The sequence below is a fragment of the Vitis vinifera genome, chromosome 14 (genome assembly GCF_030704535.1).
Source record: "Vitis vinifera cultivar Pinot Noir 40024 chromosome 14, ASM3070453v1".
Classification (NCBI taxonomy): Eukaryota; Viridiplantae; Streptophyta; class Magnoliopsida; order Vitales; family Vitaceae; genus Vitis; species Vitis vinifera.
The window spans coordinates 1,214,284-1,236,687 of record NC_081818.1 but is presented as its reverse complement, the minus strand read 5'-3'; the positions used below and the strand labels follow the sequence as shown (position 1 = coordinate 1,236,687).

The 22,404-nt window shown below is 34.0% G+C and overlaps 2 protein-coding genes and 1 long non-coding RNA gene across 3 annotated transcripts; 2 read left to right on the top strand and 1 right to left on the bottom strand.

Moving 5' to 3' along the window:
* The first annotated feature begins 7,600 nt into the window (after positions 1-7,600).
* Positions 7,601-9,291, top strand: LOC109123958 (uncharacterized). Its single transcript, XR_002031870.2, has 3 exons — positions 7,601-8,073; positions 8,161-8,267; positions 8,344-9,291. It is a non-coding gene; the product is annotated as an uncharacterized LOC109123958 (long non-coding RNA).
* On the bottom strand, positions 8,709-14,913 carry LOC104881366 (calmodulin-binding protein 60 B). The gene is made up of 9 exons (XM_010661373.3): positions 14,654-14,913; positions 14,020-14,103; positions 13,850-13,925; positions 13,041-13,093; positions 12,232-12,728; positions 10,967-11,127; positions 10,667-10,870; positions 10,333-10,477; positions 8,709-9,820 (listed from the first exon to the last, which is right to left on the bottom strand). The coding sequence occupies exons 1-9, from the start codon at positions 14,896-14,898 to the stop codon at positions 9,303-9,305; spliced, it is 1,983 nt and encodes a 660-aa protein (XP_010659675.1). The 5' UTR covers positions 14,899-14,913; the 3' UTR covers positions 8,709-9,302.
* Positions 14,914-17,807: 2,894 nt separating this feature from the next.
* LOC100249506 (uncharacterized) lies at positions 17,808-21,947 on the top strand. The gene is made up of 7 exons (XM_002278260.4): positions 17,808-19,069; positions 20,030-20,209; positions 20,548-20,589; positions 20,682-20,762; positions 20,866-20,985; positions 21,277-21,381; positions 21,490-21,947. The coding sequence occupies exons 1-7, from the start codon at positions 17,966-17,968 to the stop codon at positions 21,574-21,576; spliced, it is 1,719 nt and encodes a 572-aa protein (XP_002278296.1). The 5' UTR covers positions 17,808-17,965; the 3' UTR covers positions 21,577-21,947.
* The last annotated feature ends 457 nt before the right edge of the window (positions 21,948-22,404 follow it).

Genomic DNA, 22,404 nt, shown 5'->3' with positions numbered 1-22,404 from the left:
TATGCTAAAATATAAATTAGTTACATTATATTTAAAGTGCAAATTATTCAACAGTAAAACACACAAATCACATGGCATAAGCATATTATTAGAAACCTCGAGTCAAATTAGTCGGCTGGATTATATTTCACATCAACGTGCACATGATGATTAGATTTTGTTTATTTAATTAATTGACATAATTATAAAACTCAAATTTGTTACCATTGAATCATCAAATTGTAGCAAATATCAATAAGAAAATATAATGACATTTTTAAAAATAACATTAAAATTATATATTCAAACAATAAATTAGTTCTATTTAAGACTACAAATATTCTTCCTTTCAAAAAAAAATTAAAATATCATATAAAATGAATATTAATTTGAAATAAGTTTAGGATAAAAATAACTCAACTCAAATCCAAATTCAATGATTCAATCTTATTTAAATATTGAATTGGATTATAGTTGACTAAAAACTTAAGGGTCTGTTTGAAAACTATTTTCGAAAACAATTTTTTATTCTCTAAAACAAAAAATAAAAAATAGAAAAATATATAGTTGATAATTAGAAATTATTTTTTGTTTTTCATTTTTAAGAATAAAAAATATTGTATTTTTAAAGAACATCTTTTAATTATTTTTATTTATTTTCTAAAATAACTATTAAAAATAAAGCACTTGTATAAAAATCATTTTTAAAATATATTTAAAAATATTAAAATAGTTTAACACCATTTCAGATTTCAAACAGATTTTTGTTCTATAAAACATTATAAAACGATTATTAAAAAACTATTTTTAAAAACTATTTTTGAAAACCATCACCAAACAATGTTTGTATTTTTATTCATTTTAGTCAAGTCGTCTACCATAAACTTCGATTGTATTTGAATTCCACTCCTGCATAGAATCTATTATTGAATAACAAAGTTTTCCCACTAAAAAAATGGACTAGACTTTCCATCAAATAATTGATGATTTTGATGGATAAATTTGGACATTATGATTTGATATCTTATTATAATAGGTGATGTACATTGCATTATCAATAGTTAACATGACTTATTTATGATAAATTTAGTAATTTTAGTGGTAATAAAATCGAGCTTAAATAAAAACTTTTATGTCTATTTAACATAATTTTATTTAAAAAAAAAAGCTTATAATTTAAAATGGATGACAAAAAAAAAATTATCATTTTTAATTGACTTGTGTAGGAAAATATTTTATATTTAATAAAATTTCTATTATGTTAATATTATTGCTTAAAAATTATAATTTTGCCCTTAATTTTATTTCTTATTTAAATAAAAAATAAAAAAGTATCCCAACTGCAAGAGACCAAGTGAGACACGTAAATAAGGTTGAGTAGAGAAGTAGGGAAACTGCCATGTTTATCATTATGAAAAGCATCTCTAATTCCTTACATTGAATTCTTCAAAAGTTGATGCTTGACGGGAATGTCACCATCTTTGATGGGTATCTAATTTCCCTTCTTCCTTCTTTTTATTTATTTTTTATTTTTAAGAAAAGTAATCTTCTTATATTTGATTTTATTATAAAAATTGTAAAAGAAAAAAAAATATATTTAAAATTAATTAAAAATTTATGTATTTTGAAATTGTTCAATTTTTATACAAAATAGTTAAAATAAATTAAATTTAAAATAGTATATAAATATAATTTATTGGCTTTAAATTCTTTTTTCATTTTTTTTAAAATTTTATTTCTATCACTTTTCCCTTCAAAGTTTATGAGAATCAAACGGAGTCTTTAAGTTTGTAATACTATTCTTCCTTAAGTTTTATAGTATCCGTACATCCTTTGAGTTTGTAACATTATTTCTAGTATGTAATTTGAGCAAGTTGGTCCAACCTAACTCAAACTCAAACTAATGTTTGGATGAGTTTGAACAAACATTTCAATACTTGGGTGAGCTTGAGTTAAATTTTCTCAACTCGAACTCAAATTGGGTTGGGTTTGAGTCAGGGTTTGAACAACCCTAGTCTAACTGGAACCTAATTTAATATTTTTGTGATATTTATAATGTTCATTTATAACAACATTTATTTATTTTTAGATTTTAAAGTGAAAGTATCAAATTAAAATTATATCATATACTTTTTCATTTTTTGGAAAAATTACATTTTTTTAAAATTACTATGGATGAATTTTGAAACATACAACCCATTCAACCTCACCAACTTCAGTCTTACTCAATCAATTTAAGTTTAACCTGATTAACCTGAATTTAACTCCACCAACTCAAATCCAACCTAAATCCAACCCAAGTTTAAAAAAATGGAATTAAGTTGAATTTGAGTTGATTACCTCATGTTAAAGTTAAATTTGATTGAGTTTGAGTCTATTGTTTCTTAATACAAATTAAGCTCAAGTTGCATCAACCCACCTAAATTGCAACCCAAATCATTCATACTTAGAATTTATAGCAATAACACTTCTTTTCCTACTATTACTTGATAACTTATTGTCACACCTTGGACCAAAATTGTCTAAGTGTGTTGTTGCATCCTTTAAATTTGTAACAATATTCCTACTTAGAATTTATATTAATGACACTTCTTTTTCGGCTATTACTTAGAATTCATAACTCATTGTGATACCTCGGGCCAAAGTTGTCCAAGTGTTGCAGGATTACTTGGGATAAATCTAATTGAGAAAATAAAGGCTAATCTTAACAGAAAAAACACCAAATAGAGGGGATAAATTGGGTTTTAAAAAATATTTTCTCAATCACAACAAATTCAAGTAAAGAAAGCACAATTATAAGGAGATAAAGTTAGAAAGAGCAAACTCATATTTTATAGTGGTTCGACACTTCTTTGTCTACATTCACTCTCCTTAAGCTTCTAACCGAGTGAGGATTCTACTATACTTAAAGCTTCAACCAAGCTTCTAATCACCTTTACACTTGGATTTCGACTCCAATGGACTATTACACAATTTCTTCAAGTCTTTACTCACTTGAAGGTTCTAACACTCAAATAACAAGTTCAAATCTCTCAACCTAGCTCAAAAAATGCTTAAATTCAATTTAAATGCTAGGAAAAATTACAAGGGTGTGCTAAGGAATATGCAAATGGAGATTTAATGCACACCAAGAAAAGAATGAGAGCTTTTGAGGCAAGAACAAATAGATAAACAAATAAATGCAGGTGCTCTCTTGCTCATAAATGAAGTGAAGCTCTCAATTTATAGGTTTTTAGCATCGAAAGCCAAAATGTCAAAAAGCAACCTCGATCGGTCGAGTTGGGCAATTCATACGTGGAAGGTAACCATTAGTCTTCGATCGAACCTCGATTGGGAAGACATATTCCTCAACCAATAATGAAAGGCTATGGGAAGATAGAGAAGATTTTTTGCATTCTCGACCAGACCTCGATCAGGAAAGTGTAACCGGTTGACCGGTACCCTAACTGGTTGAGCCGATTAGCCACTACCTCGATTGGTTCACATTTTTTTGCCTCGAAAACCTATATTTTTCTATTATTTTATTTTTTAACACTTAGACAAGGTCTTTAGGTAAATTAATATGTCAATTTTGAAATGACTTGCCCAAAGTTCATTTGATAAAACTCAGGTTTAGATGAAAATGTATCTTTAATGCATAAACCGAGTTTTTAAAGATGCATGAAAAGATATGAAAAACTTAAGTGCACTTATGCTTTCATCTTACATATGTTTCTTATGATTAAAGGGTCTTCCAATTGTCTCAATCGTGCATCCATTAGGTCCTTTAATAAATTTCCAAACTAATACATGAAATTTTTTATAATTCAAATAAATTAGCAACTTAACTATGATTTGCTATAATCAAAACGCAATTAAGAGAACCCTTGGGCTAACACTAACTACTTGGGTTCATAACATATTAGTTTTGTAGATCTGCATAAAGAGCCTACGACATCGACACCTTACTAGCAATGGCTAATTGCTTGAGGGCATGTACTCAAACAAGCTGTAGACCCCTTTTTGGGCTACCGAGAGTTGGCTGAAGATTTCATTTTTTTGGAGTAGGGGCCAGTTTCCGAAAGAGCAAGCCACATGGGACGCATGGTCGAGGAGACCACCGCCTTGCCATAGTGGTGGTTCTTATTTGCTGAGCCAAGAACAGTGAAGCTAGTAGCAGATAAGAGAGAGTTGTGGACTAAAAAAGGAGGGAGGAAGGGGGGGGGGGGGGGGGGGGGGGGGACTGGAGAAGGAGAAGAAGAAACCGGAGAGCTGGAGGGAGTATTCGTTTAGCTGGGGAAAGGGGCATTCGCCGGCCAGGCAAGAACTGTGAAAGAACTCTCAGATAAGTTTACTGTGTACCTCTTGTTCATCTTCATTATCATTGATCTTTCATTTTCTTCTCTTGCTACTTGGGGTCCCGCTTGTCTTATGGATAACAGGAGTCATATATAAGTTTTGTTAATTTCTGGCTTGTTCACATGTTCATTGATCGTTTCATTTTCTGTTTGGATATGTTTGCCCTGCTAATATCTCATTCTCTTGGATTTCATTTGAGGTTATCACGTACATGGATTGGTATGAATTGATTTAATTTTCTCCCTTATCCCACCTGTTTTGAGCCCATGAACATCACCTGATATGAGATCATGTACATTCATGTGCTGCATGCTCACCTGTTTGTTCTACCCTCAATTTTCACTCTAGTTCATGCCTTAGTGTTTATTCTTTTGATTTTGCCGGGGCAAGGGTGTTTTGGGGCTAATTTTGGGAGATTTATTTATTTTTTTTGGGGGAGGGGGGGGGGGGGGGGGGGGGAGTTAGCTTGAGGGGAGAGTTTAGGCTAGAGACGAGAGGAGACAGGTTTCTAAGGGTATTTTTCTTTTAGCTTGGAGAGGACACTTTGAGCAGGGGGGTGCTTTCGCTGCGATTTTCCTGGTGGTCGGCCAACTGGGAAAGGAGCCTTAGAGAGTTGAGGACAGAGGAGAGATTTTTCTAGGGAAGGGGACAAAGGAAAGGAGCAAGAGGGCGCCCTCTGAAGTTGACCTTTAGTGGACGTAGCATGGGAGATTATGCCGTTTCCGTTTTTGGTTGGAATCTCTATATTGGACAGCATGGTGAAGCTTGCTGGAGGCTTGCTTCGCTGCAGGCTGAGATGTTTCAGCTACCTACAACCTGATGTTACCGTGCTAGCTCTGGGGAAGACGAACTAGACCTCATCATTAAGCTTCATGCGCTTGCTTTTTGGGAACAAGAAAAATCCAGAACGTGCTTTGCATATTGATGAACAGATGAGCATTGAACCGTTCAATAAGTTGGTGAAGCCTGCAACATTAGCATTTTGTAATGCATTCTTTTATTTGTTTATTCATTAAACGATGTGCATGTACACCTTTTTTTTATTTGTTTATTCATTAAAGAATATGTCTGTGCACTTTTTTTATTTGTTTATTCATTAAATGATGCCTGTACACCTTTTTCTATTTGTTTGATTCATTAAAGGTATGCTTGTACACGTTGGGCCATTCTAAGGCCATATGGCTTTTGTTTTATTGTTTTCTTATTTTCTTTCTTTTAACTTTTGATACCCAAAAATTTCATTTTCAAAATTTTAATGTTAAGATAATTTTTCAAAACTCCAGTTTTAATTTAATCTTCTCAAAGCTCCAAACTAAATTTAATTTTTAAAACTTCAATCTTTTTCAAATATAATTTTCAAAATTCAAATTCTTCGATTTAATTTTCAAAATTTTATTTCTTTCAAATTTAATTTCCAAAATTCTAAATTCTTTCAAATTTAATTTTCAAAATCCAACTTCTTTTAAATTTAATTTCTAAAATTCCATTTCCTAAATTTAATTTTTAAAACTCCAATCTTTTTCAAATTTAATTTCCGGAATTCCGATTTCCTTCAAATTTAATTTTCAAAATTCAAATCCTTCAATTTAATTTCCAAAATTTCATTTCTTTCAAATTTAATTTCCAAAAATTCTAATTTCTTTCAAATTTAATTTCCAAAATCAAATTTCTTGTAAATTTAATATCCAAAATTCCAATTCTTAAATTTCATTTTTCAAAACTCCGATTTTCAAGTAATCTTCGAGACTCCAATTTTTCAAATAAATTTCAAAAATCCAATTTTCTCTCGAATAGTTTTAATTCCACTCTGATTTTCAAATAATTTTATGTTCCTCTTGATTTTAATAAGCAGTGAATGAATTTTTCATAATTCCAAAATAATGGAATTCGTGATATTAATTTATGCAAAATAAAACGGGCTTTGGTGAGAGCTTGACATATGTGATTTTATGATTGATTGATTGATTGATTCGATAGTCATACATTATTGATTTATTCTGCTCGCGATTATTCTGTACTTGTGCACTAACCTCGTCTTTATGATAGCGTTAAGCTTGTGACTAAGGTACGTCTCGCACTCGATTGTGTCTATCGATTTATTTGTTATCATGCGTGTCTTGTTTTCACACCTTTGATCATTGTTCGGTATCCATGTTCAATCAATCAATTGTCATACTTACTTCATTTTATTAGTAGAGACCCGACTTTAGGGACATAGAGGGGTGTTACGGTCTTTACCGTACCTTCCCGATAAGTAACCTGACCCCCAAACTTGATCCGGTTTTTCACAAACCACATTTTCCAAAATAAGGAGTCACAATTAGAGTTTTTATTTCTTATTTTGTTTACCCTTTAAAAATAAAACAAAAATAAGTGGCGATTCCAAGTCATTTTCTTAATCAATAAAAATCATTTTTAAAATAAAAATTGAGCTTGCCATCGAGTGGAAAACGCATGAGCCGAAATGCGGGGTCCACACAATCCTATATCATTTTTTGGGGTAATCATTTTGGACAAGGGATGAGTTCAAACAAAGGTTGAAGATAGGAAGAGAGCACCAAAAGAGAGAACCTATGCCTGATACAAAATGTTTTAAAAAAACAATTTATGAAAACAACTTTTGAGAAACCTAATACTTGAGTACATGCTCTCAAGCAACTTGAGAGCATGTACTCAAACTTTTTTAGGGTAATCAAAAGAGTATGAGTTCAAACAGAGGTTGAAGATAGGAAGAGAGCACCAAGCGAGAGAACCTATGCCTGTCGAATAATGTTTTTAAAAAACAGTTTTGAAAACAATTATCACTTGATAGGAAGAGGGTAGGAATGGCAATTTCGCGGGTTTCCCGGGTCACCCGCCCTTATTGGGACGGGTATAGGAACATGGCAATCGGGGATGGGTCGGGTTCAAGATTTTTTAAAAAACCCGAATCGGGTTCGGGGCGGGGTCGGGTGTAGTTATAATTTGACCTGCCCCGCCCACCCCGAATATGAAATTACTACTTTACCCCCCACTTATAAATATTAGCTTCCTCTCCTCATTTTAGGTCTTCTTCTCTCAGTTCTCGTTCCTGTTGATGCTAGGGTTTTTCCTCCCACTCAATGGAAAAATCCATCAGATAATCCATTCGAAAATCCATTTCCTCTCGATTCATCCTTGTTTATCCCATATTCACAAGAAATCAAGAATCACAACTATTATCTTCATGTATCTACAAACCGGTAAGATTTTTTGTTGATTTTTTGGTTGAATGATGCCTTGATTTGGTATTGTATTTCGTTTCTAATTCGGGAATGAGATACGAGATTTAGGATTTTTCCATTTCCAGTTTCAGATTATTGAAGGATTTTTTTTTCTATTAGTTTTCGGGTTGCTATTTAGGGTTTTGAATCCGTTTCTTGCGAATCTTAATAGGGGCTAAGCAGATCTTATCGTCAAAGCCATTGATTCCTTTAAATCAATCAAATGCTTCAATCTTTCGGACACACACATGCTCTCTGTTTGGATCTGTTTCTTTCTCTCTCAAAGAAATGGCTCTGAGGTCTTTGGATAATGCTCTCCCGACAACACCGGAAAGGCCCAAAAAGCAAGCGAAAGTTGTAGTTTCAATTCAGAAACAGTCTGATTTTGGTGTGAATGATGAGAACAAAGCTCCATTGCCACCAACTGCAGATGCCACCAACTGCAGATGCCACCATTGACTACATCTCTTCTAAGAATCTTAAAGCCATGCCTGACCCAAAAACCCAGATAATTGTAAGTCTCCCTCTCTCAGTGGCTCCTCTGGAGGGAAAATTAACTTGTGATTTGAGTTAATTGTGTGTATTTCGTTTGGAAATGAAGGGTTTGACTGAGTGATTGGATTCCAAGGATTAGGCCAAGGTGTGTGAATCTCTGAATGACGCTAGGCGGTTTGCGCTGTATCATTCCGCTCTGATGGCACCGATCTTGTAAGGGAATTTCTAATTTTGAAATGTTTTTCGGAAAATGAAGATAGGGGTCAGCTAATGTTTGTGGTGTTTGCAGAGAAAAAGTGTTGTTGGTGCTGGTGAAGGCCATGAAGAACCCTAGAAGTGCTCTGTCCAAGACCTCTATTATGGCTTCAACTGATATCTTCAATACTTTTGGTGATGAGTTGCTTCAGCCCCGCCCCGCCCCGCCCCGGGTTTGGGACGGGTTTGGGAAATAACTAAATATTTTGGGACAGGAATGGGATAGCGGTGACCCGTCCCAAACCCGCCCGTTGCCATTCCTAGAAGAGGGTATCAAACCAGAGAACCTACACCACAGAGAACTGGCCTCTTTCAAAAATGCAGTTGCAGGCAAAGAGCATTCCAAAGGTAATATTCAAGCAATAAAGCAATAAATGAGATAATAAAATTGACATAAACTTTTAAAAAAGATACATTTTATTGATCATTTGAACAAAATGTACAACAACACTCTTTTACACTTGATGCAAAAAGGAAAATCTAGAAGAGGATAAGAGAATTTACAAAGGGAGCATACACTTTATGGGGTGGCCTTTTTTCTTTTTTCTTTTTTTGATAGTTAAATTTTTATCTCCATTAGGACTTGAACCTGGAACTCCCACAAATCCTCCCCATCCTTTTACCAGTTGAGCCAACACTTAAGCATGCCTTCCAAATTTTGAATTAGGAGGCAAGTTGGTCGGACTAGAACCAAAAGGAAAGAGCAAAAAAAATAAAGAAAATGGCTGATTACAAAACCAAAGCTAACACATCTAGGAGAAGCTTAACTCCTAAATTTTTTAGATTCTAGGCTAATAACTAGAGTTTAGAAAATCACTAATCATGTTTTCGAGTCTAGAAAACAGTTTTCTGTTTTTAAGAACAAGAACCTGTTCTTACAAACAGTTTCCAAACGGGCTCTTAGACTCCGTATCTCACCTAACTGACGTCCCCCTAGCTAGTAGTTGCCTGGATCTTTCATCACCTCCCTTGAGATTTCTATTCCTTCACATGTTAATCCCAAATCGGGGTTGAGCAGAAAATAAGCTTTTGCATCATCCTCTTAGCTTCCACATCTCGCCTAACCGATATCCCCCACTTAAGAGCAGCCCGAATCTTGCACCACCTTGCTCTAGGTTTTCCTTTCCTTGACATACCGATGCCAAAATTGGGGTGAGAGGAAAGAATGCCAACCTCTGCTTCATTGTTTGCAGCAAGGAAAAAACTATTCCCTTGCCCCCATGTGGCAGAAACAGGAAATAAAGTTGATGTTTGAAACTGGAAAGTGTCGTCTGCAGCCAAATGACCATTTGGCATAACTGGCCCCGGTGACCCGCTTGAAGACCAACCAATACCCCCATTGAAGGGTCCTGTGTAAGTGTCCCTCAGTATGAAACTGCTCCTTAACATTGGACTCAATGCTTCCAGTGGATGACATGCAGCTAGAGAAACTACTTCTTGATTGTTGTCATCCCAGTCATAGTATGATGAAGATGGTGACTGGTCAAATCCCATCTGTGAATCAGATTGATCTGCAAAGAAATATTGTCTTAGATGCTTCCAGAAGAACTAAACGATAGTAGGGAAAATGGGAAAAGGAAAACTGCAAACTTGAGGGATCAATCATTCCAGTAGAATCTACTTGACTGGAAGGACAGTCTATGGCGTAGCTTGCTCATATAATGTGACAGGTGAGAGTTGGAAACAACCCTCAGGACCCTCTTCATGCCACAATTGAAGGACTACGTATCAGAGGAATTAATCATGATGAAGGTCTAATTACATTCAACAGTTAATTTTCATCTGTTTCGTCAATATTGAAGATAGGCCGTCTACAGTGGGCAGAGTATAATGGGCATCTTTGGAGATTTCCTAGCAGTCAAAAAGCTACCTCAGATGTTCAATTCTAAGAGTGAAGGCAAAGGATCACTCAAGATGATTTTGTTAATTCAATGATATGGGAAATGGGGCAAAACAGCTATGGGTTCCCTAAAAAATGTCCAAGAACAAGTATATTACTATTAACTTCTGAAATTTCACATACCTTGATGTCTGACTGGGAAATTGTGCAGGGGTAGACATGGATCGTTGAATGTTTCAGTTTGTATGGTTGGCAAAGGCCTTGTTGGGAAGGGTTTAATGTCATTCACATTTTTATAGGCATGCCGTTTCAAATCTTCCATCAAAAACTGCCAAAGGAACAGAAAGTTTATCAGCTCCAAATCAAAAGCAACACTTCTAAGATCAGATTTCAAAAGTAATGACAATAACATGAGTGGAATTCAGTGACTGCAGAAACACTTCAAATGTTAACCAGATAAAGAAGAACTAACATTTTGAAAACAAAGATTTATTAGAAGCCAGGCTAGAAAATGCACCTTTTCCTGCATAGTGAGTTTATCCACAGCCTGATAACTATGACTATCAAATGTTAACCCAACAATCTTATAGATTGAACTGAGCACGACCCCAAGACTTTCCCCAGCCCTGGAGTACACATACAACTCCTCATCTCCAACATAGGTATTAGCATGTTCTATGATTATCTCCCATATCTTGTTTGAAATCCCATTGCCAAGCAGCTACAGTTTCCACAGTAAGAGATTAGACAACCATTTAAAAGCAAATTGTAGAAATTCAAAAATAGTTTCCAATCCAAGAAAAAGAATTTCTCTTACCTTGCGTAGTGAGGATTGATCAGTTACGTACAACCGCAAGAAGTCCTTCACATTGTGAATCCCATGAGAATCCAATCGCTTGTGGGAGGCACCATCTTTTGCAATCCTTTCCAAACGCCACACTTTATCATCCAATGATGGGGGGTGGTGCTTCTTATACACTAAATGAAAAAATTACCAGTCAATCCTAGAATCATGGCTATGGCTATCCATAAGCAAAATATACTGAATATAGGCCACATTAAATTCAAACGCCTATGGACAGATATTTCAAGATTCAAGCACACCAAAAGGAATACATCAAAGACATTAGGCATGAAACAGGTAGATGCAGAGCAGACAAAGAAAGTGGCATACTAATAATCTACTTATTATGTTTCACTACAGAGATTTCGTGGTTTGTCAACAGTGACAACAACACTAAAAGAATGTGATTTTTTACAAGATAACTAATGCGCAGCATATGTTTCAAAACATGTAACAGTATTAACCATTAAGTATCCTCAGTTATGACCTAAGTGATTACCTTAGGGCTTTTTTGGGAATTGTTTTTTAAAATAGTTTTTTGTCCTCCAGAACAAAAAACACAAAAGCCATGTTTGGCAACCAAAACTGTTTTCTGTTTTCTATTCTTAAAAATAGAAAATAGAGTATTTTTAGAGAACATCTTTTAATTGTTTTTCTATCTTTTTCACTTGTTTTCTGAGAGTTGTTTTAAGAAATAATCATAAAAACATGTAGAATGATTAAAAATAAAACATTAGATATAAAAATTATTTTTAAAAATATTAAAGACAGGTTAAAAACATTTTAGGTTTTCAAACAGACTTTTGTTTTATAAAAATCAAAGAACAATTTTCAAAAACTATTCTAAAAAACTATTTTCAAAATTGTTTTTAAAAACAGTTACCAAACAAACCCTTGGTTTCTGTATGTGGATTGCAAGTGCCCACCACCTATTTCTTTACTAGATCCAGATTATGAGTATGTCATTTTCAAGGTTTTGTTTGAACAACAAACCATAAGCTGATATCCTCAAGCATGATACTTACACAAGCATATTAAAAGCATAAACCTGATTCAGAAAGATGTTCTGATAGTTAAACCAAAGCACTAAAAAAATTCACAGAGATATTTCTCATGCATACCAGTTAAAAAAAAAAAAACAGAATTATAAATCTAGGGAAAATGGCAAGGTTAGAATCTAATCGTCACAAATCTATTGTTAAAAGTCCTAAGGATAAAGTTAAGTTTTAAAAACTCACGCTCCCCACGATGATCTTTCACCACAAAAGCTTCACTTCGTGCTTCTCTAATCCTTACTTCTTTGGAAATGCCTGACACAGCTCTAGCTCCTAACCTGAACTTCCGGCTTCTAATCCAGCTTGAATTGTCAGTAAAAGAGACATCATCAATATAACCAACCCCACATCTCAGTGTAACAAACAGCTCCCCAGTCACTAATGGCCTTTTGCCTTCCCTTTCACGTACAATATTGGTATTGAACTCACTCTCAGTCCAATCTTCATTATCATCGGTAGTACCAAAATCACCGTCGAGGACAAGAATCTCAATTTTAACTGAAGATAGGGGACCTGATGTGATTATATCCTTAGAACGAGCATCAAGTATGACTATTTTAACAGATGTACTGCCTTCGGCTTCTACCCTGCTGCCCGTAAAAATTTTAGAGGGCAATTTACTGGCAAAATGCAACTGCCAGTTCCTCACTCCAGATGACTCAATCTGATTACTTGAAGGTCTACAACACAGTTAGCATGAAAGTCAATATCAGACTGCAGGTAAGGGGTGTTTGACAGAAGACATTTGCTTATAAAATAACTATGGTACTATGAAATCAAATGCTTCAAATCAGAACAGTATACCATAAAGAACTCTGATGATATTAAACAAGATCCATTCATTCGGTTGATCCAATAAGCTTATAAAATCAAAATATGACACATCCATAACACATGAGATGCACTGATGCTCCAAAAAAAAAAAAAAACCCTTTATGACATGCATGTTGCAAGGAAGACAGTACAACAAAGAATTGGCAGATAAAACTAACCCAGGAGATGCGTTCAGAAAGAGCCGACTTGCTCGTTCCACCTCCTCCCTCACCTTCTCAGGAACAATATGCAGAATAATTAGCAAACAGTAATGGAAACAAATATGATTCAATATGAATTGTTTCAGTAATCTATATCAGTACCAATGAACAGATCAAATCTTCTATTGCTATAAAGAGGATTTCAAACATGCAACAATATTAATTTCAGCTGATTTTCAGAGGACAGATATGTTAACCTTAAGTTATAGTCTTATTGCACACATGATTAGTTAAGAAATCTACATAATCATACAACTTGAAACTTCCCATTCATTCGGTTTCTTTTTTCTTACTCTGTTTTCTTGATAGGTTGAAATCAACCATTCATTCACATCAATACTAGCCAGTTAAATCGGGTCAACACAGACCAAACGAGGAAAAATCAATAAAAAAAAATGGCCCTTCACAGAGCAAAATTTTGCAACCATCAAAGCACTATAATTTTTTTAGGACAGTTCATGAAAATTTGGAAAACTCCAAATCACCCAATGGCAGTTAACAATTCAAAGCTCGGAAAAGGCATGGTAGCCACTCTTACCTAAATTTAGTAATTTGTTTCAGATCCAACCTCAAATATAACAATAAAAACAGAAAATATCATCATGCATGGAAACCAGGGCACAGAAAGGGTCGGTTTTCTCTAAATTTGACACAAATTAATTAAGCTTCGCTAAAGGAAACAACACAAGATGCAATAAGAACAACTTAAAAAGACACTATGGTTTAAATTTATTTTGTCTAGAAATAGAAAGAGGGACTCGTCATACCAGCACTCGGAAAAAAGGTTCCATCCTTAGAGCCATCTCCTTCAGCAAACGTTCACTCATCACGTCTCTAACAGCACTGCACAAACATCAAAAAACCCACATTGAAAACCCCATCAAGAACCCTAAAACTCAAAACTAACCCCAAATTCAACTAGTACTAAACAATCTACCTTGCGAATTTAAACCTCTTCATCTTCTCCCCCTGACCTGCAACTCCAAAATCATCATCACCATCCTGCTCCTGGCCAAAACACCTTTTGAGAGATGCCAAACTCTCCATCAAATTATTCAAGAGAAATCAAAAAGAAAAATTCCAAAACTCTAGTAGCCAAACAATGCTCAACTGCTATACTATATAAAGAACTGGGGAAAATACATGGAAGCTTCAGTTGAACTAGAGATACCGCGTTAATCTAAAAGTCAAGCAAAGATACCCTAAAGTATCCAAACAAACACCTCAACATCATCGTAGTCGTATACACATACATTTTTATATATTATGCATCTGAATTCTTCAAAGCTTAGGGTTTATCACTCTATCAACTAATGTGGACACTTGAAAGTCAATTATGAATTTGCATTTATTGAGATTCTGAATTTTCAAAACTACATCCACAGTACATTCCAAACAACAACAAACATGAGTTTTTCCCGTATTTTTTTTCTATGATTAAACAGAAAATCTGCATATTATTCAATATACCTTATTCAATTTTATTTTTTTTATTTTCAGCATTTTTTCTTTCATTTTCGCGACCAGTATGCGTGGAATATTGTAAAGAGAGATGTGACGAATACGCGTACCTGAGTAGACTGATGGTTATAAGGCTATTCCACAGAGAGAAAGGAGAGAGAAACGCGTAGGTGCCGAGAAGGATAGACGAAGTTGCAGGGAAAAGGTTTGATACGCGTTGGCGGATTTGAATTTGAGTTTGGATTTTCTTTTTGTTTTTTTCCACTGTAGATTGCAAAAGTCGTCGAATTGGGGTCAATTTGCTAATAAAAGAAAATGTGTTTCGATTTTCCATGGACGACGGTGTGTAGTACATTTAGGTGGGATAGTGAAACAAGAACCTCATGTTTGTTTGGTGGGAAAGTCAGACTGGGGAACTGCCCGAGTTTTCGGGCGTGGTAGTAGTACTACTGCCACTACATTTCCTTTTTGACTAATTTTCAGTGAAAATCACTTCCTGGAAACTCTCTGTCATTTTCCTAGCACCGACCTATTTTCTTTGTCTTTTTTTTTCCTCTTTTGTCAAAATGTTTAAACATTTTGAATCTTTCTGAGGGCTTTCATATATATATGCCACTATCCAAAACACCTTTAACAACATCTATAAGATATATGCTAGTCCTTTTAAGATTGCTAAAACTTACTAAACTAAAATGTGATCGTGTCTATAATGAGAAAGTATACTTCCTTCTGATTAATACCAAGGTAGTGTTTGTTTTTTGGTTGAATAAAAAAAATCAAAATATTTGACTTTTTTTATTTAGCTAAAAGTACCTTATTAATATTAACCAGCATAACTAAAATGAATTTATTATCAATAAGTTTAGTTTAATTATATTGGTTGATGTCAATGAATTACTTTTAGAGTGTATTTGGTATGTAGAATAGGGAATTAAAATGAATATTTTGTTCCCATTTCTATTTCTTAGTGGATATAAATGAATTTGATGATTCCATTTTTAACACTTTGATGAACTTAGGAATGCAATATTAGAATAATTATTTGTTTTCATTCCAATATTTGATAATAATAGAAATGGAACTGAAAAATAAATAAATTTACAATAATATCCTTCCATATAATTTAAAATGTTTTTTTTATTTAAAAAAATTAAAAATTGAGAGTTTTTTTTGTTATTAAATAATAAGACTAATATATATATATATATATACTCAATAAATAGAAAATTAACGATAAAAAGTCATATAACCCTAATGTACAAATATTCAATTATTATTTTTATTAAAAATTTGAATAATTTGTTATGCTTAAGTAGTTATAAAACTATATCCCAATATATATATATATATATATTAATATTTAAATTCTCAAAGCTAGTAAATGTTTTTCCTATTTCCAAAAAAGGAAACAAATTAATTCAAATTTCATGGATCCAACAATCAAAATGAACATCCAAAACCCTATAAATTAGAAATTGAATTTTTTTTTTCTAAATTTCGTGGAAGGTTTGATTGATTCAGTTTGGGAGAATCACTTGTTGTATAGAAGTGGATGATAAATGAGTCTCTAACTTTGCAAATAAAATAAGCATCAAGCTTGAAGAATAAGATAAGAGGGTAAAATAGTAAATTTAAGTTATTTTATATTATCAAATGAGTTTAATGAATTAAAATACCACCTACTTTTGATGAATTCAAATCCGACTTATAAGTTGGATTTGATTTCTGTGTGAATAATTTTTTATTTTATTTCTACTTTCTTAACATTTATCCAAACATAGGAATAAGAGATAAAATGAATGAGATGTCTATTCCCACTCCCTATTCTCATGTACCAAACACCCCCTTAGCTTAATGGAAAAAGTCAAATATTTTGATTTTTTTTTATTTAGCCAAAAAATAAACACCACTAAAGTCTTTATAAGAAATCTTACATTACTGATCGTCTTTTGTATTTTATAATCTCATTTTTTTTAATCGTGTTTTAATACATACACTCATTTATATAAAATATGCGAAGTGCCCGTTTAGTAGTGATTTTAGAAAGTGCTTTTAATATTTATAATATTTTAAAAATTTTATCATTCTAAGTATTAGAAATGGTAGAAAACATTTTTATAATTACTCTCAAACGCGCTCAATGAGCTAGTTTGATAGTGATTTTATGAAGCGCTTTTAATATTTCTAATGCTTGAAAAATTTTATCATTTTTAAATGTTAAAAATGATAAAAACACTTACTATAATCATTCTCAAACACACTCTAAATGTCTTATAGTGTTTGAACCATAAGTACAAATACTTCTCATTTTTATTAACGAATTTAGTGCTACCTTTTAGTAATTTTTTTATCACATTAATATTGAATTATGACTTTAATTTTAACTTCAACCACCACTCAAATCCAACAACAAAAAATTATTAATGGGAGCATGAAAATAAACAAAATTAGAAAACAATAACAAATTATTCAAAAGGACAAAATGATATAAATAAAATTGTTTTATTTACTCACAATAGCAAATAAGGGAAGCAACTTGAAATTTATAGCATTGTTCAAACAATAAAACAAATAAAATGTAAATTTGGCCACAAATGAGTCAAAGGATGATTTATGACTCAAATTATTTTTCTTATTTAAAAAAATAGAAATATTGTGAAAAAAATACAAATAAATGTAATAATTAAAAAAACATTTTCTAATCATGGACAAATGATTAATTTGTCTTGCAATATATTTTATGAATTTACATTTTTTTATTTAATATTTAAATAATATAATTTTCCCAATATTCAAAATTTTTGAACATGGATTATATCATTGCCCTTAATCAAAATAATAATGATAATTATTTTTATTTTCCTTTTTATCATAATAGCTTGTCATCATAAGTGATATAAATCACACGTCACAAACACTTCCCAATGATTTGGTCCTTTTTTTTCTTTCAAATAAACTCACAAGCATTGAAAAAAATTATGTCACGTTTATTAAAATAACTATTTTGAAATTCTATATATTTTTTTTGTTTCTAAAATTTTTTATCATTCAATTAAAATATTTATTTATAATATCAAAAATATATTAATTTCTAAAAAAAATCTTTTATTAATATTAATTATGGACATTTTTCAAATTTGAAAGGGATTTTAGTGATTTTTCTTATGAAGTTTCAAAGTGATTAGTGGGGAGGCATGTTTCATGGAATATACCTACAAAATAAATAATTAAATAAAAATATGAAAATGATTAGAAACCCGGAATTTGTTCACAATTTCTAACTTCTTCTACAACCTCACTTCCAAGTTCCAACAACCTGCGTGTTAAATTGCTAATCAACTTCCAGCTGACGTCACGCAACGGACAATATGTATAGGTAGTCTCAATGTTTCTGCAACAGGGGCTTGAGGAAGAAGACGACAATGGCGACGGTTCCTATTCCCACAGTTTCTGCAAACCCCACCAACCTATTCGCCTCAATTGACATGGGCACCAATTCCTTCAAGCTCCTCACCGTCCAATTCAACCCCTCCACCGGAAAATTCCTCCACCTCCACCGCCTCAAAGAGCCCGTCGTCCTCGGCCGCCAAGCCGCGTCCGCCGCAGCTGCCGTCGACTCCCAGCTTCGGGCAATCGAAGCCCTCAAAGAATTTCGGAATTTCCTGCAGAACCACGAGATCCACCGCCACAGGACCGTCGCCACCGCCGCCGTTCGCGAAGCCGGCAACCAGGCGGAGTTTCTCCGACGAGTCCGGGACGAGGTAGGGTTCGAAGTGGAAGTCCTGTCTGGTGAGGAAGAAGCTCGGTTAATTTACCTTGGTGCCCTCCAGTTCCTCCCTATTTATGAAAAAACCGCTCTGGTTATCGACATAGGAGGTGGGTCGACCGAGTTTCTCCTTGGCCAAAAGGGGAAAGCAATTTTTGGTACGTCTGTGAAGCTAGGGCACGTTAATTTAACCCAAAAATTTGTGAATCACAATGAAATTCTTCAAATGAGAAGTCACATTAGATCAATTCTTCGGCAATGTGGAATTGTTGAGAAGATTAAACACCATGGTTTTGAGATTGCTGTTGGCTCATCAGGCACAGTTCAATCCATAGAAAAAGCCATTTTTTCAGGGTTTTCGCGCAATGTAGTGAGCAATGATGGTGCATTGTGTGGGGATTTAGGGAGGGATTGGAGGTTTAGCAGGGAGGAATTGAGAATTTTGGTGGAGAGGTTGTGTGGAGGAGGGGGAGAGGCCATAGAGAGGGCTAGGAGAGACCGGTTTTTCAAGAGGCGATCGGAGTTTATTGTGGCGGGTGCAGTGTTGTTGGATGAAATATTTGCGATGCTAGACATTGAGGAGATGGAGGTTTCAGGGTATGCATTGGGGGAGGGTGTGGTTGCAGAAATGTTATTGCAGGTTTGTGATAACTATGATTTCAATGCTAATGCAAGATGGGGATCAGTCGTACGCCTAGCGACTAGGTTTCTCGGTAAGAAGAAGATGGGGACTGCTTCTCAATGCGCTAACATTACGAAGGTATTACAAGATCTTCACCTCCAAATCAATAGTTTCGGTTTTGGGACTAATTTCTAGGTCTAGCATGTACACTACATTTTGATTCATGCGAAATCCTTTTACATAACTCGTTAGTGTGTTGTGTGTTAATCTTAGAGGAGAACCTTAATCAGGAAACCCGCATCAACTTTTGGATAGTTTTGATAAAAGTGCTAACCCTATTCGTGTTTCATTTAGCTAATCTCCGAATCCTAGTTAATTCAAGTCTACATGTTAGCAGCTTCATTAGGGTGCATGTAAAATTTTCTGTATGATGGAGATGGATGTTCTTTGTGCTCTTGGTTAAAGCATTGTTGCGTGTTGATCTTAGAGTAAAACTTTAATCAAGAAACCTGCACCAACTTTCGGATAGTTTTGAATCCAAGTTAATTTAAGCCTACAAGTTTGTAACTTCATTTGTGTTTACACAAAAGTTTTGTATATGATGGAGATGGATTGTCTTTGTGTTATTGGTTAAAGCATATGATTGGAAAAGCCTACCTTGCAGCATATGATGATTTTTGAATTTTTCTAACTAGATTGCTTTGGAAGGTATTACAAGATCTTCATCTTCAACCCAATAGTTTTGGTTTTCAGGCTAATTTCTAGGTCTAACATGTTAACTACTTCATTTTGATTCATATGACGTCTTTCTACGTAGTGTATCGTTGTGTTGTGTGTTGATCTTAGAGTGGAACTTTAATCAAGAAACCCACATCAACTTTTGGATACTTTTGATAGAAGTGGTAAACCCATTTGTGTTTCAATTGGGTAATTTAATTTAAGCCTAGAAGTTAGCAGCTTCATTAGGGTTCACATGAAATTTTTGTATATGATGGGGATCGATGGTCTTTGTGCTCTCGGTTAAAGCATATTGTATAAAAAGACTACCTTGCAGCATATGATGATTTTTTAATTTTTCTGACCAGATTACTTCTGCAGGTGATTTTTGAAGGTTTAAGAAAATGTGATACGCTTGCTGAAACTGAAAATCAAGTTAAACTTCCTGTCTCCTTGAATGACAAGGATCTTGAATACCTTGAAGCTGCCTGTGTGCTTCACAATATCGGGCTCATTACTGGTGAAAAGGGTTACCATAAGCAGTCTTGTAATATCATCATGGTATGTACCCTGCGTCCTTTCCTTGAATGCTTTTACAACATGCATAGGCACTATAGGATAATGACATGTTTGAAAATTATTAAGCCCAAATGTGCTTCCTAAGTCAAAACAAAAAAACAAAAAGGCAAAACGAGAAAACGTTGTGAAAGATGCAATGTGGTGATAATAGTGAAACGGACAATAGCATAGCAAGTTATTGAATTATTAGCAATATTGTCATTTGCATAGGTCAAAAGTCGGGTAGATGCTTTTAAAAATTCCAAGAATTTTGTTATGTGATCTACAGTGCTCGATGAATATGACTTAAGAATCTAATGAGCTCAGTTTTATTGTTACAGAATGGCGATCATCTTTATGGTTACAGTACTGAGGAAGTCAAGGTACTCCATCTACCTGTCCATCATGCTTTGTCCTTAATGCTCCTATACTCTTGTTGTGCTCTCAAGGCTGATGACCGTTATAAAATCTGCAGTTAATAGCGTTACTTGCAAGACATCACAGAAAGAAATTCCCGAAACCCAATCATGGTTCTCTTAAGGAATTCTCAAAAGAGGTGATGGCATGTGTAATTCTCTAAATGATAGTCTGCTTACTAAGCAGTATTAACCCCAAAAAAAGTCGTGATTGTTAATAGTTTTTCCCTCATGCACATTCAGGTAAAGGAGAAATTCAAAATGCTTTGTGCAATTATACGTGTTTCCATTGCAGTACAGAAGCATCGGGGCTTGAATATTCAAGGGATGGAATTTTCGCGTTCCAGTGAAGGATTCAAATTGGTATGTTCCTATTTGGCTTTAAATACTGCCTGATGATATCCTTTTTCTTCCTTCCAAGTAAAAAGTACCAAAGAATGTTTAATCATATAGCATAGGGTTTTAGCTCACCAAATTACAGCAGAATAACTCAAATTGCTGTTCTCTTCCTTGGGTATGGCAACTAAAGAGAAAACTTGAGGTTCCGTTTGGTTGATCATCTTGCCTGAATTGTTTTCCCCTGCCATAAGCCCAGTAACGTCGGGCTGCTTCTGTTGACTTTCTTCGTTGTATTAACCCGAATCTTGTTTACAGATTGTAAGCGAAACAAAGGATCAGTCTCTACTGCCTGGCATTGTACAACCATTAGCTGAGGGCGACGAAGCAGAACTAAGAAAAGAGTTGGGACATTTTGAAATGGTAATTCCTTCAAATATCAACTTCATTTACTCATATTTTCCCCCAAATTTTCCGAAGAACCAAACATAGGGATCATATTTTCACCACCAACTTCTCATTTATCCTCAGGTATTCCAAGAAAAGTTGTCGATAGCAGTTCCTTCAAGTTCTTCAGAATCCTCAGAACGATCCAGACACTTACAATGGATGCATTGAGTATTTTTTTTCAATGTTACGGACGAAAAATAAAATCAACCAACCAACTTTAACCCACTAATTCTTTTCGTTATTTTTGTTTCGAACTAGTCAATAGCATTGATAATGCTCTTGAGCTAACGTGTTTGTATTAAAGCTTCCATTGGTACAACAAACTGGTCTCAAAGCTTCCGCATGTATAATAAACTGATTTAAGAGCTCGGGTTGAAGATTTCTGGAAGAGCAAACGACTATAAAGACAAATGGAATTTCAATTGAAATCGCAGATGTAACAAATTGGTATCACAGCTTCCGTATACAAGAGGGATAACCTGTAATTTGCCAATATTTTAGTCCATTTAATGCTATTGATAGTATTCTTTGTAGTTCAATCCTTGTAAAAATCTTTGGAATCTTGCAAAATTTTTATTAAGGAGAATGTGATTAGGAAACTTTTTTGTATATTAGTTTGACTTTCTATATTTTTATAAATTAAATTGAATCCCTTCCAAACAAAACCTACAAGAGACAAGTCAAACAAAAGAAGTTAATAGGGGAGGAACCCAAAACGGCTTGAAAGCAACAGTATATTTGTCATGTTGCAACAAATATATTGTACACGTGTCACTCATCTAAACCTATCATCATCTCCAGACTGTCTTGACACGTGGCAAAATTTTTCCAAACCCCAGAATCTGTGAAACGAAGCCGTGTCATTTCTTCAGCAATTTCGGCGTAACTCATCCTCTCTCCCTCCAGTCACATCGATCGTCTTTTAGAATTTAGAAGACGAAAGTAATTTTTCCGTTATTTTATATATAAATATTAAGCAATAAGAAAAAAAATAAT

What these genes read in the sequence shown, in the direction of transcription:
- LOC104881366 (XM_010661373.3), bottom strand. Translation starts at nt 14,898, where the DNA reads ATGTACTACACACCGTCGTCCATGGAAAATCGAAACACATTTTCTTTT. An exon ending in AACCTTTTTTCCGAGTGCTG is followed by an intron (nt 13,094 to 13,849) that starts GTATGACGAGTC and finishes GTTCCTGAGAAG; the next exon opens with GTGAGGGAGGAGGTGGAACG. An exon ending in GAAAGATCATCGTGGGGAGC is followed by an intron (nt 11,128 to 12,231) that starts GTGAGTTTTTAA and finishes TTTTTCATTTAG; the next exon opens with TGTATAAGAAGCACCACCCC.
- LOC100249506 (XM_002278260.4), top strand. Translation starts at nt 17,966, where the DNA reads ATGGCGACGGTTCCTATTCCCACAGTTTCTGCAAACCCCACCAACCTA. An exon ending in AGTCTTGTAATATCATCATG is followed by an intron (nt 20,210 to 20,547) that starts GTATGTACCCTG and finishes TTATTGTTACAG; the next exon opens with AATGGCGATCATCTTTATGG. An exon ending in ACAGTACTGAGGAAGTCAAG is followed by an intron (nt 20,590 to 20,681) that starts GTACTCCATCTA and finishes TAAAATCTGCAG; the next exon opens with TTAATAGCGTTACTTGCAAG.